At 47.4% G+C, this 16,398-nt stretch overlaps 4 protein-coding genes across 9 annotated transcripts in view; all 4 read left to right on the top strand.

Moving 5' to 3' along the window:
* Positions 1-13: 13 nt before the first annotated feature.
* Positions 14-4,942, top strand: cavin4a (caveolae associated protein 4a). Its single transcript, XM_008335084.2, has 2 exons — positions 14-524; positions 2,528-4,942. Exons 1-2 carry the CDS (start codon positions 117-119, stop codon positions 3,080-3,082), a joined length of 963 nt encoding a protein of 320 aa, XP_008333306.1. The 5' UTR covers positions 14-116; the 3' UTR covers positions 3,083-4,942.
* Positions 4,943-5,204: 262 nt separating this feature from the next.
* On the top strand, positions 5,205-9,094 carry ift57 (intraflagellar transport 57 homolog (Chlamydomonas)). Its single transcript, XM_008335085.3, is given in 11 exon segments — positions 5,205-5,711; positions 5,958-6,132; positions 6,728-6,846; positions 7,147-7,237; positions 7,383-7,457; positions 7,525-7,647; positions 7,770-7,841; positions 8,345-8,476; positions 8,556-8,618; positions 8,728-8,794; positions 8,885-9,094. Coding segments are annotated over 11 exon segments (1,281 nt in total). The 5' UTR covers positions 5,205-5,550; the 3' UTR covers positions 9,088-9,094.
* Positions 8,956-13,208, top strand: cldn15la (claudin 15-like a). Of its 3 annotated transcripts, XM_025052555.1 has the most exons (11): positions 8,956-9,094; positions 9,197-9,327; positions 10,189-10,248; positions 10,330-10,386; positions 10,427-10,505; positions 10,610-10,797; positions 10,928-11,164; positions 12,283-12,447; positions 12,534-12,615; positions 12,753-12,869; positions 12,954-13,208. In XM_025052555.1, exons 2-11 carry the CDS (start codon positions 9,246-9,248, stop codon positions 13,033-13,035), a joined length of 1,149 nt encoding a protein of 382 aa, XP_024908323.1. In that variant the 5' UTR covers positions 8,956-9,094; positions 9,197-9,245; the 3' UTR covers positions 13,036-13,208. The 3 variants fall into 3 exon arrangements, with proteins under 3 accessions (XP_024908323.1, XP_024908324.1, XP_024908325.1); XM_025052556.1 differs by lacking the exon at positions 10,189-10,248; XM_025052557.1 differs by lacking the exons at positions 8,956-9,094; positions 9,197-9,327; positions 10,189-10,248; positions 10,330-10,386; positions 10,427-10,505 and having other exon boundaries at positions 10,639-10,780.
* A 331-nt stretch (positions 13,209-13,539) lies between these two features.
* The window catches only part of saga (S-antigen; retina and pineal gland (arrestin) a), a 5,591-nt gene continuing 2,732 nt past the window's right edge, over positions 13,540-16,398 (top strand). For all 4 annotated transcript variants that reach the window (XM_017042164.2, XM_025052560.1, XM_008335090.3 and 1 more), the window contains exons 1-9: positions 13,540-13,883; positions 13,963-14,023; positions 14,282-14,326; positions 14,613-14,812; positions 14,930-14,989; positions 15,063-15,130; positions 15,484-15,619; positions 15,852-15,936; positions 16,289-16,361. In XM_017042164.2, the coding sequence (XP_016897653.1) occupies positions 13,836-13,883; positions 13,963-14,023; positions 14,282-14,326; positions 14,613-14,812; positions 14,930-14,989; positions 15,063-15,130; positions 15,484-15,619; positions 15,852-15,936; positions 16,289-16,361 (776 nt within the window). In that variant the 5' untranslated portion in view covers positions 13,540-13,835. The remainder of the gene's footprint in view (positions 13,884-13,962; positions 14,024-14,281; positions 14,327-14,612; positions 14,813-14,929; positions 14,990-15,062; positions 15,131-15,483; positions 15,620-15,851; positions 15,937-16,288; positions 16,362-16,398) is intronic.

Raw genomic sequence — 16,398 nt, 5'->3', positions numbered from 1 at the left:
ATCCCGAGGGCTTTTTTAAACCAGGGTCTAGGTGGAGTTCCCCTCTCTGGTCTGGTCCACTTCCTCTGAGAACTCATCCACGAACAGGTTTCAAAACCAACCAGACCACGTTGGCGATGGATCAACAGAAGTATCGTAACGCTGGAGTCCAGGAAAAGCTGGAAATCGTTGGAGTGGAGGATGAGGCCGGGAACCCCATCAGCGCCCTCACCATCCTGTCCCTGCTGGAACGGGTGGCAGGAATCATCGACAACGTCCAGTCGGGGCAGCAGCGCATGGAGGAGCGTCAGCTGGAGCTGGAGAACAGCATCAAGAACGTCCAGGGCGACGTCCTGAAGCTGGCCAAGGACCACAGTGACACCAGTGGGACGGTGGAGAAACTGCTTCAGAAGACGCGGAAGGTCAGCGCTAACGTGAAGGAGGTCCGGACCAGAGTGGAGAAACAAAACGTACGGGTGAAGAAGGTGGAGTCCACGCAGGACGAGCTGCTGACCCGCAACAAGTTCAGGGTCATCATCTACCAGGTGAGTAGGAGTTTAGGTCAGTGTTCAAGGCCAAGTTCAAGGAAAGCACAAGGCCTGAGTGGTACTTGCTGTCAAACACTTCTTAAATTTACCGAAAGTTTAGAACCTCCTCTTAAATTAATAAATTTACCGAAAGTTTAGAACCTCCTGCTTTAAGTCACAAAATAACACATGGATGAGGAATGAGGTTTGGTCTGAACTAAAATCTCTGATTTTATCCATGGGGTTTGGTCTGAACTAAAATCTCTGATTTTCTCCATGGGGTTTGGTCTGAACTAAAATCTCTGATTTTATCCATGGGGTTTGGTCTGAACTAAAATCTCTGATTTTATCCATGGGGTTTGGTCTGAACTAAAATCTCTGCTTTTCTCCATGGGGTTTGGTGTGGGGGAGTTAGCAGCCTCGGTTCAAGGCTCGTCTTTGCTGTTGCCATAGCAGTTAGCGTGCTAACACGAGCCTCTAGTCATCAGAAAATAACTGCAGAGTTATGAACTACCGGCAGCTGCTGCAGTACGGTGGCAGAGAGAGCTATTCTGGGAGCACAGCATTCTCTCTCTCTCTGTCTCTTGTGGTCTGACCCGGCTCCAGGACCGTGAAGTGGTCTTTGGGGGACTCTGTACAGCTGCTCTTAATCCCCGACTTCTACAGACTCTATCTCTCAGTTCGTGAATAAATCCTGACGTCAAACTTATGTATCGATGTCAATACTGCCCCCTACTGAGTATATTCTTTATTTACTGAGGTGGAGTCAGAGATAAACAGTACTACAAACTTCCAGAGGAGATTACTACGATACTGCGTTTGTTTTCTTTTTTCTTTACGTACTTTTCCTTTAATTCTGTTCCGTCTTGCTCAAAGATCAAAGATGCTAGCTGGCTAGGAACCTTCGTTGTAACTTGTTAACTTGTTAGCTGTGATCAGGACGTCCTCTAGAAAGAAATAGGCACCAGTATAAAATACAACCAGTAGTTGGCAGTAATCAAACCAGAGAAGAAGGCTAGGAATAAATGCTTTGAGTTAGCGGACGTCTAGCTAAGTCTGAATAAAGGAGTTCTAACAGTGAAGTCATTAAAAAAAAACAAAAAAAAAAACTTCATGGATGAAACGGTGGATCAGGAGCCTCTGAGTCTCTGAGCTAAAATCACTCATATTTTCTATGGGGTTTGGTGTGGGTGAGTTAGCAGTTGAGGCACGAGCTAACGTGAACAGATAAAGACAGCTCATTGGTCAGACTTTGGTCCACATTTGTAAAACACACATTTACCGGTAAAAACTGGAGCTGGACTTGGTCAGGACGGACACTGGAGACGGACGGAGGAGCGGCCGACTCCGGTTACCGCCGTCGTTGGCTCTGGCAGCAGCTTCCTGCCTGGACCAGTCTCACTTTCTGTTTCGTAAAAATAGTAAAAACTTGATATTACGAAGGCGAGTGCCAACATCTCAGAGGAATATCAGGTTCTCCGTGTCCTGGTGGAGGAAACATGGGAGCAGCTGCAGATCAGTTTCATCATCGTCACTTCAGGAGCAGGAGGAGAAACAAAGTCAGGAACTGAACTGAACTGAACTGAACTGAGATGAACCAAACTGAACTGAACTGAACTGAACTGAGCCGAACTGAACTGAACTGAACTGAACTGGACTAAACTGAACTGAACTGAACTGAACTGGACTGAACTGAACTGGACTGAACTGAACTGAACTGAACCAAACTGAACTGAACTGAACTGAACTGAACCAAACTGAACTGAACTGAACTGAACCAAACTGAACTGAACTGAACTGAACTGAACCGAACCGAACCGAACTGAACTGAACTGAGCTGAACTGAACTGAACTGAACCAAACTGAACTGAACTGAACTGAACCGAACTGAACTGAACCGAACTGAACTGAACTGAACTGAGGGTTTAGTCTGAAATGAAATCAAGCTAGCTAACAGTCGTCAAAGGCTAAAGGTTCACGTCATGAATTATAATCCACACAACCTGTCTCCGTGTCTGTAGGGGGAGACAGAGATCCCGTCTGTCGCTGTGACCAAGTCTCCCAAAGGCGTTGGTCTGGAGGGGGTGGAGATCGAGCCGGACTCCTACGACCTCCCCGCCGACCTCTCCTCCGACGAGGAGTACTTGAGCGTGGAGGAGACCGAGTCCTCACGAGGCGCTCGCCTCAAGAAGTCCATGGTGAAGAGCGGGGAGACGCTGAAGGCTACCTTCTCCAAGGAGAACATGAGCAAGACCAAGGACAACATCAGCAACAAGTTCCACAACCTCGGCGAGAAGGTCATGCCCCCAGAGCGCCGCGAGAGGATGCAGCAGGCCGGCGAGCGGCTGAAGGAGAACATCGCCAAGAAGGCTCCCAACAAGGAGACGTTCCGCATCAAGCTGAAGAAGGAGAGGGCTGTGGCCGAGGGCCAGGAGGGCGCCGAGGTCGAGGCCGAGGTCGAGGCCCAGGTCGAGGCCCAGCCTCACATCCAGGTCCAGGCAAAGGCCGAAGAACCACAGGGAGTGGCCTACACCGAAGTGGGCCAGGAGGAGAACCGGGCCACCAGGATAGGATAGGATGGTGAGAGGAGGTGACACTTGTTCATGATTGGTCCAGAACAAAGAGGGCGTTTGAGGATGTGTCAAGAAAAGAGAAAGTGACGGAGAAACTTTGTTTTGTTTGTTTCTAATTAAACAAAAATAATAAAACGCAAAAAGTGAAGAAGGTCCACGTCGGGATGAAAAACAGGTCCAGTCCAAATCAGCACAGACACACACACAGCTTCTGGTCTGGTGATTCAGCTGTGGGATGGTGGCCTTCACATCTTCACCAGGTGCCACTGTTGGACCGACAGTGTCTGGGCTCCAGTCTGCCCCCTAGTGACACAGCTGATTTCCACAGACCTTGTAGTTTTAACAATATTTTTCCTCCTTCACCAAAACTCACAGAGAAAACCAGTCAAACCAGCAGTCGTTGATCCACTGATCAACTCAGGTCACAACTGACCACCGGAGGCAGCGGTCTCTCCCTGGTTTTCTCCGTAGACTCTGGTGGAGGAGTGTTTGGAACCCACAGCTTCCTGTAACGGTGACCGTGAACAGATCGATCGGACACGGAAGACAAACTCTTTCCTTCTCTGAACAAACAGAAGTTTAAGTAAAAAAGTGATTTTCACCACATGACATCACCACATGACATCACCACATGACATCACCACATGACATCACCACAGAAACGGCTGAAGCGCTCCGTCTGAGAGGTCAAAGGTCAAGGCTTTAGAACTTCAGGTTCATTTTAGCTTCTGATTATTGAACAGGAGCTACATGCTAACAGTCCACTCCACACATTAACACCATTTTGAGCTCGATGTACAGTATGTAGACAGCTAAGTGTTAGCAATAGCTAATGACATATATCTAGTTAATCAGTTTGTTATGAGGAACTGAAAAACAGACGCCCGGTGACCACGGCTATGATGAGATGAAATGAGGGGGCGGAGCCTCAGCTGGACTCTGAGGAGTCGAACATCAGACCGGTTTCTGAACAAAAACAAAAACACACACAGTTAACGTACGATTTTCTTCACAGGTCACCTGGTCTGCTAATGAGGCGTTAAAGAAAATTTAGCTGAAAGTAGCCCTGCTGTTAGCCTAACCCTTTATTTGCACTGCTGCTTCGTAGAAAATAAAAGTTTGTTTTTTAACATTTTTTGCTGCTTGAGTTTTTCTGCTTCCTTTAATTAGCATAGATTAGCATAGTTAGCAGCGCTAAATGATGAATGTAGTTGTGTGTGAGTTATAAAACAATCTTATATTCTGACGTCAGGAGAGACTCTTATTCTGACATCTGTCCTGCGTTGACGACTTCCTGTATTTGTGTTTTGTTTTGTGTTGCTGCTGAAAAATATAATATAAATAAGAAAACTGAGAATCGTGTCGGGGCTGATCTGAGCGGCGTTGCTAACTTGCTAACTGACGAATTCGGTAAAGCAAGCTAACGTTTTAAAAATTGAAATCAAACTACTGCTACAGTTGTTAGCATATTTTCAAGCGCATGCTAACTGGACAAAAGGTTATCAAAGTTCTTGCCATCCTAAAATGGAGTGGAAACTCACCTCCAGGGTGCGCTGTGGTTAGCCTCAGTGTTTGACTGAAATACTATGATCATAAACGTAGACATTTCAAAGTTTATTCGTTTTGTTGTTTGTCTTTCACTTTTCATCAGCTGAATGAAGACGTTTTGGTCTGTTTTTGTACAAATAAAGTTTCCTAAAACCAGCGCAGCCGGTGGTTCAGATGTTTTAGATCATCACCTGGACATGCTGTGTGTTTCTAAGACTTGTCTGTCTGTGACAACAACAATCATAACATTAATAATAACCAATGATTGTCATTGGTCATTGAATGTGTCTTTGAAACATTTTAAACAACCTAAAATACTGTTTGTGTTGATAGTATTCTTTTCCATTTCCATTCATGTGATCGTGTTATAAAAGAACATCCCACTGTGTTTAGCTCAGCTAAGAGCAACGTTAGCATCAGTGCTTCCTACGTGTTGTGAAAGCAGCTAATTCTTTGATAATTAGCTGAACATGTTCATCCACGGGTCAATGTTGCGTGTAACGGTCTCCAGCAACAAACCCGGAAGTACGACAAACCTGCGTTGGGCTTGAGCCAAGTGGGCTTCCGTAGGGATGAAAAGAACGAGGCGCTCTTATTTTGGTAAGGCTTAAAGGAAGTAGGAGTTATAGCAGTGCTAACGTGTTTGCTAACAGCCTCTCTGTAAAGACTTTCATTCTTTCATTGTTGTCCGCTGTGAACCCTAACGGTGTGTAGTTAATGAATGAAAAAAAACAAAAAAACAAAGACCAATCATTTAATAACACGATGATGACATTCAAACCACTCTTATCAGGCAGTTTGTCAACCTCTCAAACAGTTAGCTGTAGCTGTTAGCGGTCGGTTGCCTGACAACGGGTCGAGAAGCTAAACAAAGCTACCAGGAGCTAACGCCGAGACACCGAGGTTTTCTCTTGTTTTATCTGATGGTGATGGCGGATGATGGGCGCCGCCTGGAGGACGATGACCGCGGGCCGGGAGCCGCTCAGCAGGTGTTCGTGTTGATGGAGGGTTTACTGGAGAAACTGAAGGTGTTGAACTACGAGGAGGAAGTTCTGAGCAAACACAACATGAAGAGCCTGTCCAGGTGAGTCTGTCGGTCTTTACAGACCTCAGTCGGTCTACATCTGTGACCAGTCTGAACCTGAAGGGACGTTAAAGTCAGTGTTAAAGTCCATTAACAACATCCTTGTGAAATTCATTTATTAACATTTTAACATGTTTTTTTTTCCTGCTGTGACAGTTCACGTCACAAACATGAAACGAAAAAAAACCCATGGAGGAATCCAGTTCCTCTGTCCTCACCTCCATCTTTTTCTTCTTCCTTCACCAGACATTATTTTGTCTCCAGTCCATATCTGGGCTCCAACCCCGGTGAACAGTTCTACATGTTTACCATCATCGCAGCCTGGCTCATCAACGCAGCAGGTCGGCCGTTCACCGAGCCGCAGGAGTACGACGAACCCAACGCCACCGTGTCCAACATCCTGTCAGAGCTGAGAGCTTTTGTAAGTGACCAAGTGAACCAGAGTCCATGGAGAAAATCAGAGATTTTAGTTCAGACCAGAGTCCATGGAGAAAATCAGAGATTTTAGTTCAGACCAGAGTCCATGGAGAAAATCAGAGATTTTAGTTCAGACCAGAGTCCATGGAGAAAATCAGAGATTTTAGTTCAGACCAAAGTCCATGGAGAAAATCAGAGATTTTAGTTCAGACCAGAGTCCATGGAGAAAATCAGAGATTTTAGTTCAGACCAAACCTCATGGAGAAAATCAGAGATTTTAGTTCAGACCAGAGTCCATGGAGAAAATCAGAGATTTTAGTTCAGACCAAACCTCATGGAGAAAATCAGAGATTTTAGTTCAGACCAGAGTCCATGGAGAAAATCAGAGATTTTAGTTCAGACCAAACCTCGTGGAGAAAATCAGAGATTTTAGTTCAGACCAGAGTCCATGGAGAAAATCAGAGATTTTAGTTCAGACCAAAGTTTATAGAGAAAATCTGTTTCCTGATAACGTGAGTCTGTCTCTCTGTCTGTCTTTCTGTCTTTCTGTCTCTCTGTCTCTGTCTGTCTTTCTGTCTGTCTGTCTGTCTGTGTCACAGGCTCCATAGGTAGAGTTCCCTCCCTCCAAACTTAAATCTGGCTCAGGTGAGTTCGTGTGCCTGGTTCTGGATCGTCTGGCAGAGGAAGCTGTGAGGAGGCGTGGCTTCAGTTTCAAAAGGTAATGCAGATTCTCAGCCCTTTATAACCAGCTCCATTACTCCATTACTCCATTACTCCATTACTCCATTACGTACTCGTATTTACTGAATCAGAAATTGTTGTCATTACATCAAACCCTGGATGAGATAAATCAAATGAAACCATAAACCCAGATGAGGTGTAATTCTGCTGACTGGTCAACAGGTGGAGCCCAGTCCCATGTTGACCTTATTCCCCCCTCAGCCTGGCTGGTCTTCATGACTCTGTTTCTGACCCAGCGGACCACAATGCACCTGTGCTTCTCTTTGTTTTTTTTCAGGCCGGTCTACCCGGCTGAAACCACAGAGGAAGAGTCGGTTCTGGAGGACGACGCCGAGCTCACACTCAGCAAAGTGGAAGAGGAGATGATGGTACGGTCCAGTTAGCATGAAGCTAATGAAATAACTCTGAACAGAAAACATCAACGTCTCTGAAGTCTCTCCTCAGTCATTGATCAGTTCTTGATTTGATTCCCTCCTGATGCGTATTGTTATCTAGTTCCTGTGACTGTTTCAGGAGGAGCCTGAGGAGGAGGAGGAGGAGGAGAACGTGATGGACCTGGAGTCTCTGAAGTTACGCACCAGTGGAGTTGTAAGTGGAGTCCAGCTCCACCTCCTGCTCCGTCTGCAGTGGCCACTGACGTCACGTTCTCTTACAGGACGTGGAACCCTCGTCCAGACCTGAGGACATCCTGGAGGCCACGGTGGACTCTGGAGAGTGGAACCTGGAGGTGGAGCGAGTCCTGCCTCAGCTGAAGGTCACTGTCAGGATGGACAACAAGGTACCGTCTGCTGCAGGGTCCAGGTCCTGGTCCAGGTCCTGGTCCTGGTCCAGGTCCGGTCCTGGGTTTGTGCTTTTATTGTGAAGGCAGAGCTGAACGGCCATGTTGATGTGGGTCTGCAGGACTGGAGGATCCATGTGGACCAGATGCACCAGCACAGAGAGGGGATCAGGTCTTCACTGAGAGAGGCCAAGGTGAGGTCACGGAGGTCAGAGGTCAGTGAGGTCAGACCATCACTGTCACCTGTTCCAGCTCAGCTCTGAGCTCCTTGTTGTAGAACTGTCTGGTTCTATGTTCTCCTCCCTGTGCTCCTCCTCCCTGTGCTCCTCTCTGAGCTCCTCTCTGAGCTCCTCCTCTCTGAGCTCCTCCTCTCTGAGCTCCTCTCTGAGCTCCTCCTCTCTGTGCTCCTCTCTGTGCTCCTCCTCTCTGAGCTCCTCTCTGAGCTCCTCTCTGAGCTCCTCCTCTCTGTGCTCCTCTCTGTGCTCCTCCTCTCTGTGCTCCTCCTCTCTGTGCTCCTCCTCTCTGTGCTCCTCCTCTCTGTGCTCCTCCTCTCTGAGCTCCTCCTCTCTGAGCTCCTCCTCTCTGTGCTCCTCTCTGTGCTCCTCCTCTCTGTGCTCCTCCTCTCTGAGCTCCTCCTCTCTGAGCTCCTCTCTGTGCTCCTCCTCTCTGTGCTCCTCCTCTCTGTGCTCCTCCTCAGGGCCTCCTGGACAAACTGCAGGAGGACATCAGTAAGAGTCTGGAGAAGGTGGGCAGCAGAGAGAAGTACATCAACAACCAGCTGGAGCAGCTGATCCAGGAGTACCGTGGAGCTCAGGCCAAACTCAGCCAGGTGTCAGGGCGGGGGTCACGGGGGGGGGCTTTTGACATGTAGACCTCTTCATCTCTGACCACCTTGTTTTCTCCTGCAGGTGAAGGAGTGTTACCACCAGGCCAGTGGAGGAGTAACTGAGAGAACCAGAGTGTTGGCCGAGGTCAGTGAAGGCACCACGGGTGTCGGCCAGGCCTGTAGGGACCAGTGTGGACCAGTGTGGACCAGTGTGAGCCCGGTCCACGTGAACTGATCCTGGGTCTGTGTTTCAGGTCAGTGAGGAGCTGGAGAAGGTGAAGCAGGAGATGGAGGAGAAAGGGAGCAGCATGTCAGACGGAGGTCAGAGGTCACTGCACTGTAGTCAGGTCAGGTTGGCGGGCGGGGACGCTGACCCCCTCTGTGTGTGTGTGTGTGTGTGTGTGTGTCCAGCTCCGGTGGTGAGGATCAAGCAGAGTCTGACGAAGCTGAAGCAGGAGTTGGTCCAGATGGACGTGAGGACGGGCGTGGTCCAGCACACGCTGCTCCAGGCCAAGCTCAGAGAGAAGTCCAACATGACCAGAGACATGCACGCCACTAACATCCCCGAGCCGGCCGCCCTCACCGCCACCAACAGCCCCGGGCCCTTCATGTAGACCTGAGGTGGGGGGGGGTTAAAAACACAAAGTTAAATTTAAAGTTTAAGGTTTAAAATAAATATCTATTTATTCTTTGTATGTGAATAAAATCCGTTTTTTATACCAGAAGAAAAATCCACGTTAATTTGTTTGATCTATTCAACCGTGTCATTACAATGAGCGGCCACCAGGTGTCAGCCGGTGGAAGAAGTGTCACCACCGGAAGTGCCGCTTTGAGCTGGAGAGGAGCAGGTGAAGGTAATGACGTTTGAAATGTTGCTTCAAATGTTTGAGGAACTTCTTCGACAATTGTTCCAATATATATATATAAATTTAAATAAATATTTATATTTATTTAAACTACGGTCGTTCACGGGGCGGGAATTTACCGGAAACACCGAGTTTAAAGGAGTAAAATGACACGAAGGGACATCGATCTCTGTGATCAGACTGACGTCGTTTTAAACACAGGGGGGTTTATGACTGTGTGTGTGTGTGTCTGTGTGTGTGTGTCTGTGTGTGTGTGTGTGTCTGTGTGTGTGTGTGTTTATGGTTTTATAACCGGTGACAGTTAATGTTTGCACATCATCAGCTCCAAAGTCTGTTCCTCTGTTCCTCTGTTCCTCTCTCTCTCACTCCTCTCTCTCTCACTCCTCTCTCTCTCACTCCTCTTCTGAACCAAGCTGAACTTAACGGAACAGATCAGTAAAAACACAAGTGTTTTTTTATATAATAATCACAGACCAAGGATTAAACACAGAGTCTGCAGTGAAACAACTCCGACAAACCACAACAGAACAGGATCTCAGTCAATAATTGGAAGTAACTTTTTACTGAAACTGTGAATGATTGATTTAGAGCTGCTGCTCCACTGCTGCCCCCTGTCGTCAGTTTCTGTCGATATGAGCAAAGGATTTCAAACAGTTCCGTCAGAAAAGAACACATTAGAACTCAGTGACTGAGGCAGCAGTGGATCAACAACTGCTGAGAAAATCACTGACTTTGGTCTGAACTAAAATCTCTGATTTTCTCCATGAGGTTTGGTGGGGGGGTCATTATCAGCTAACTGCTGTGCTCCAGGTCATGTTGAGCCTAATTCTAACTAGTTCCTTGATCTAGGTCGTGCTAAGCTAATGCTAATAATGTGGCTGATGGTGGAGGCGACGATGCGTCACTGCAGTAAAGTTTTTTTTTTTATCTCAGTTTCACTGTAATTAAAAGTTGAGCTTTTGACACAACTTCCTGTTTCACTGCTAACAGGAAGTTCTCTGTCTGTGTGGACACCACGACCACGGAGGGCAGAGGTCACCGATCACATGTCACACAGTATTTTGGTAGGAAGTCTTCAGTCCTGACGTTGTCATGGCAACACGAGTGCTCATGATGAAGTTATTATGGGGTGGATTTGTTGAGGCGGGGTGCCCCCGGAGGCCGAGGTGAGAAGTCTTTTATGTTTTTACTGAAAGCTGTACAAAGACTTAAGACAGTCCAGCTCTAATAACATCGGGGTTTTTGTTTTTTTTTCTGTTTTCCTCCAAAGTAACAAATGTGCCTGGCCCTGCTACTGGTCCACAACCCGGGGCTTGGGGACATCTGGTGCAGAGGACAGTAAACAGAAGTCAAACAGTGGACCGAGGACGAAGCAGGAAGTGTTGGCCGTCCGTCCTGGACACACGGACAGACTCGTGAGAAGGATTCTGGGTAAACAGAGGTGTGTCACCGTATCAGGTGTGGGCGAAGGAGGAGAGGGAGGGGCTGCTGGGGTTTATGGTCCAGGTCAGGGTCTAAAGTCCTGCTCAGAGACCTGGCTTCAGATCCTTTGTCCTCAGTTCAGACTCTCCTCTGCTCGTGTCTTTAGTCTTCAGGTTCTGGTCCATCATGTCCACCATAGTTCAGGCCACCGGGCTGCTCATGGGAATCGTGGGCTGGCTGGTGACCGGAGTGGCGCTGGCCAACGACTACTGGAAGATCTCCGCCGTGACCGGCAGCGTCATCATCTCCCAGAGGCAGTTTGAAAACCTCTGGCACTCCTGCGCCGAAAACAGCGCGGGAATCGCAGAGTGTCGGGACTTTGAGACTCTGCTGGGTCTTCCAGGTAAGACCAGGACCAGGACCTGGACCAGGACCTGGACCAGGACCAGGTCCACTTCTACCGTAGTGTTCCCGTGGTCCACAGGAAGTTTGATTAGACAACGTGTTTGACTCTTAGCTAACACTTCCAGTTATTCTAAATTCATATCTGCATTTCTCTGGTGTACTGTTAGCCTCGTACTGTTAGCCTCGTAGTGTTAGCCTCGTACTGTTAGCCTCGTAGTGTTAGCCTCGTACTGTTAGCCTCGTACTGTTAGCCTCGTACTGTTAGCCTCGTAGTGTTAGCCTCGTACTGTTAGCCTCGTAGTGTTAGCCTCGTACTGTTAGCCTCGTACTGTTAGCCTCGTACTGTTAGCCTCGTACTGTTAGCCTCGTAGTGTTAGCCTCGTACTGTTAGCCTCGTACTGTTAGCCTCGTACTGTTAGCCTCGTACTGTTAGCCTCGTAGTGTTAGCCTCGTACTGTTAGCCTCGTAGTGTTAGCCTCGTACTGTTAGCCTCGTACTGTTAGCCTCGTAGTGTTAGCCTCGTACTGTTAGCCTCGTAGTGTTAGCCTCGTACTGTTAGCCTCGTAGTGTTAGCCTCGTACTGTTAGCCTCGTAGTGTTAGCCTCGTACTGTTAGCCTCGTACTGTTAGCCTCGTACTGTTAGCCTCATTTTTCCACATTCGTCCACATGTACTTGTTCACATACATTAACAGTCGTTATCGTTGTTACTTTTACGTTTAATCTTAGCTGTTATGTTTATTTTAGTCCTGTTTATCCTTGGTTAGCTTCTAGTAGGTTGCTGAGCTAGTTGTTTGGCTAACATTTAGCAGACTTCTTAACGCTTCTGAAAACGCTGGCCTGTACTTCTCATGAGGCTAACCTTGGAGTAGGGATTAGCTCGTTTTCAGTCGTTAAGTTCTTAGCTAACTTGTTGATTGTAATGTTAGCTAACATTTATCTTTGAACAGAAACTACACTTGTTCATCGCAGCGTTCACTTAGCTGTTTCTCGGCTAACCGCTAGCCTTTAACCCATCGGCTCTACTGGAAAGGAGTTTGTGTTCATTTCTGAGTAAAGACTGACGGGACGACGTCTTCCCGTCCTGTGACCCCGCTGACCTCTGTCTCTGTGTCCAGTCCACGTCCAGGCCTGTCGAGCCCTGATGATCATGGCTCTGCTGCTGGGTCTCGGGGCTATGGTCGTGTCTCTGCTCGGCGTCAAGTGCATCAGGATCGGGTCGACCACGGACCAGACCAAGGCCCGGATGGCGGTGACTGGAGGAGTCCTGAACATCCTGTCTGGTCAGTGGACCGCTCCTCTGGCTCTTTGCTGTTTTGGACCAGGTTCACGTGTGTACTGACGTTGTGCTCTGTGCTGCCCCCTGCAGGTCTGCTCTGTCTGACGGCCTGTTCCTGGTACGCCTACAGGGTGGTGCAGGACTTCAACAACCCCTTCTACGTGGGCCTCAAGTGAGTCCACTGTGTGGTTTCCTGTGTCTCTCAGTTGTGTGTGTGTGGGTGTGGTTTCCTGTGTCTCTCAGTTATGTGTGTGTGTGTGTCTCCCCCTGGTGGTCTCACGCTGGTACTGGACGTGCGTGTCTTCACAGGTTTGAGCTGGGCACCGGTCTGTTCCTGGGATGGGGCGGGGCAAGTCTGTCCATCCTGGGCGGGGCTTTACTCTGCACCGCCTGCAGCGCCGCCTCAGGACAAAAGAAGAAGAGCGAGTGAGTGTTCACACACTCCATCATCGCACACCTGTGTGTGTGTGTGTGTGTGTGTGTGTTGAACTCTTTGTGTGTTTTTTTCAGGGCCTTGTATGGAAACCAACCAAAGAAGGTTTATACTGCCATCACCAGGTCTGAGCCGGAATCATCACGGGCCTACGTCTGAGGAACACACACACACACACACATAATCCTAGTGCTAAACTCTGCTGCCCCCGTGTGGTCATAAATGTCTAGGATTTTCTTTCATCGTTTTTTTAGAATTAAAACTTGAGTCAAAACTTGAGAAAAAGTTTTTCATCTTTTTATGTTTCCTGATTAAAGTTTGTTAAACTGAAACTGACGACAGCGTTTTCATTCACGGTACACGCAGTACTGCAGTACTGCAGTACTACAGTACTACACACTAAACTGTGTGTGTGTTAACGATGACTAATGCTGTGAACCTGCTGACAGAGAGAGGAGAGGATTAAAGCTGCAGCACACACACACACACACACACACACACACACACACACACACACAGGTGTCTTCTTTTTCTGGGGACAGACCGTTGACCAATCAGACGCAGCCTGTTGTTTGTCATTGGTACGTCTTTACCCCCCCCCCCCCCCCCCCCCACTGGCACGACTGTGGTATGACAGCGGTCAATCCTCTCAGAAATCCTCCTCCTGTCTGTCACTGCAGCGGAGCCTCCTGATTGGCTCCTGAAGTTGAGGGGGCGGCGACAGGTGGTGAAGATGATCTGCAGATCCTCAGTCTGAGCAGATCTTCATCTTCATCTTCATCTTCACCTGCAGCTCTAACAGGCTCAAATTAGCCTCCGACGACGGACAACAATTAGCTCGGAAGATCACCAAAAGTTAGAAAAACAAAGGTTTTTTTCATTTTCGTACTAAACTTTAAAAAGTTTCACTTCGTTTTAGTCGTCGTTCCAGGCTGCGCCTCCTGCTGGTCAGTAACAACATGAGCCCAAAAAACGTTGTTTTCAAAAAGATCTGCAAGGACAAGTCGGTGAGTGGGACCTGGTGTGTTTGATGGTACCGTTTGTTACCGAGCTTCAGTGGTCACAGCTACCCTTCTCTGCCAACAGGTGGCGGTGTACATGGGGAAGCGAGACTTTGTGGACCGTGTGGACTCGGTGGAACCTGTGGGTGAGTTCTGTTCTGAATTTCAAAGATAGTAAAATAATAACACGCTAAGAAACACTGCTGCTGGTCCACTGCTGCCCCCTGTGGCCAGGATGTGTACCTGCATTCAATCTGAGCAAAAGAGTTCAAACAGTGAAGTTGACGATGGATCAACTCCGACTGTGTCTGAACTAAAATCTCTGATTTAGATTTTTAGATTCTTTAAATTCAAGATTTTAGGATTTGTGTAAAAAAAGCTTTTTGTCATCTTTTGTCCACTAGATGGCATCATCCTCGTGGATCCTGGGGCTCTGCAGGGTAGAAAAGGTGATAAAAGTTTCTTTTTAAAACCTGTCAATCAAATATAGAACTTCTATAAATTCTATTCTATATTCTGTGATTTGTTGCCACTTTATTGAAAATATTTTCTCGACTCCTGACGTTTCGTCTTCCTTTGTTCCTTTGTTCTTTTATATGTTTTAAACTGCTTTTGAACCAATGAGTTGTTGAAGATTTTTTTTGGTGTTTTTTTTATTGTTTTTGATTCGTTTAAACGTCGTCTTCAGGTTCATCTGTAGCTATCACCTTGGCCTTTCGTTTGTCTGCCCTCTAGTGTTTGTCACCCTGTCTTGTACCTTTCGGTACGGCCGTGACGATGTTAACGTGCTAGGCATCGCATTCCGTCGAGAGCTGTACGTGTCCACGCGGCAGGTTTACCCCCCTCTACAGGACCGCGACAGAGGAATCCACTCCAGGACCCAGGCCCAGCTGCTGCGGAAACTAGGAGAGTGTGCTTTTCCTTTCTTTTTCGAGGTAAGAGTCGCCCCCTTGTGGTATTGTGCTAATTTCTAGGAAAAATATTACATTCTGTCTACAAAACTCTTTCAATCACAACAATTTCAGTTCAGACCAAAGTTTCTTTCTTTCCAGTTTCCTGACAATCTGCCTTGCTCAGTGGCGATGCAGCCAGCACCTCATGACGTCGACAAGGTAAACACCAGTGGTAACACGAACGTAGAGCGGCCGATGACGATGCTAAGATTCGCTCCGTGTCTGTCCGCAGCAATGTGCCGTGGAGTTTGAAATCCGAGCCTTCAGTGCTGAGAGCCCCGACGCTAAAGTCCACAAGCGGTGAGTCACAGACGGCAGGAACCAAAGAGTCTCAACAGTACCAGGACAGTCTGTAGTTCCTGGAACTGTTTCTTGTTCCTGTTGTTGTCTGGAACTGTAGTTCAAGGTCTGAGTTCTTGTAAAAAAACAAACCAAAGAGTTCCTCGTAAATTAGGATTAGTGAAAGTTGGTCAACTTAGTTGTTTAACTATGAGAAGATCGCTAACCGTTACAGACGAAAGGCAAAAGCTAGCAAAGTTAGCCAACAAAACAGCTAAACGTTAGCCTAGAAGTTAGCTCCAGTTTTGTTGAAATGATTGCTAAATATTTGGTAGTAAAATAACAATGGTGCATTTCTGCGTTTTGTCCACCAGGAGCAGCGTGACGCTCACAATCAGAAAGGTCCAGTTTGCTCCTGAAAGCGAGGGAGTGGCTCCCTCTGTTGAAACCACGAAGGATTTCGTCATGTCAGAAAAACCACTGCACGTCAAAGCCAGTCTGGACAAAGAGGTGATGTCACTTCCTGTACTCGCTGCTGTTACTGCAGCACACCGTTTGTAAGAACAATAAGAAAAGAAACAGTGACACCTAAAGGCAGAAGAAGTCAGAAACGTTTGTTACTGAGTCCAGACGTCAGTTAGCATCGGTGTTAACTGAAGTGTTAGCCCAAATATAGGTATTGTTTTGTTAAAGACGATGTTTGATACGATACGATGTTCATCTTCTCCGACCGTATGTTCAGGTTTACTACCATGGAGAACCAATCACGGTGCACGTCAGTGTCACCAACAGTTCCAGCAAGAACGTGAAGAACATCATTGTCTCTGGTAAACATCACTGACTTATCCAACAGTGACCCCTGCTGCTGAAACCCTGTAAAGCTTTCAGACTCGTTTTAGTTCAGACCAAAGTCCATGGAGAAAATCAGAGATTTTAACAAACCCAGACGAGATCTAAAAATATCAAGAACTCTGGTTCTGATCCAACTCCAGTTTGAACAGTTAGAACTTTGTGGTTATAAAATATGTCGTTACTCGTTTTGTTCAATAATTTATTTATTTTTTTTTTTTAAGACTTTTGTGGGGGCGACAGAGGCAGGCTCTGCTTTAGTGGTTTGTTATCAGCAGGGGGCGCTGACGGGTCAGAGGCTGAATCTTTAATAATGTTTCTTCTCCTCAGTGGATCAGATCACCAACGTGGTTCTGTACTGCAACGACAGCTACGTCAAATCAGTGGCCATAGAGGAGTATGGGTAATGACACACACACACACACACACACACACACACA

Source organism: Cynoglossus semilaevis, chromosome 20 (genome assembly GCF_000523025.1).
Source record: "Cynoglossus semilaevis isolate Cse_v1.0 chromosome 20, Cse_v1.0, whole genome shotgun sequence".
In the NCBI taxonomy this organism is placed as follows: Eukaryota; Metazoa; Chordata; class Actinopteri; order Pleuronectiformes; family Cynoglossidae; genus Cynoglossus; species Cynoglossus semilaevis.
Note: the sequence above shows the minus strand (reverse complement) of the source record. Positions and strands in the feature narration are given on the sequence as shown.

Excerpts from the sequence above, each read along its gene's own strand:
- cavin4a (XM_008335084.2), top strand. The coding sequence starts at position 117 with ATGGATCAACAGAAGTATCGTAACGCTGGAGTCCAGGAAAAGCTGGAA. Across the intron at positions 525-2,527 it reads TCAGGGTCATCATCTACCAG|GGGGAGACAGAGATCCCGTC; the intron begins GTGAGTAGGAGT and ends CCGTGTCTGTAG.
- cldn15la (XM_025052555.1), top strand. The coding sequence starts at position 9,246 with ATGAGCGGCCACCAGGTGTCAGCCGGTGGAAGAAGTGTCACCACCGGA. Across the intron at positions 10,387-10,426 it reads GGCAGAGGTCACCGATCACA|TTGTCATGGCAACACGAGTG; the intron begins TGTCACACAGTA and ends TCAGTCCTGACG. Across the intron at positions 10,506-10,609 it reads GGGTGCCCCCGGAGGCCGAG|TAACAAATGTGCCTGGCCCT; the intron begins GTGAGAAGTCTT and ends TTTCCTCCAAAG.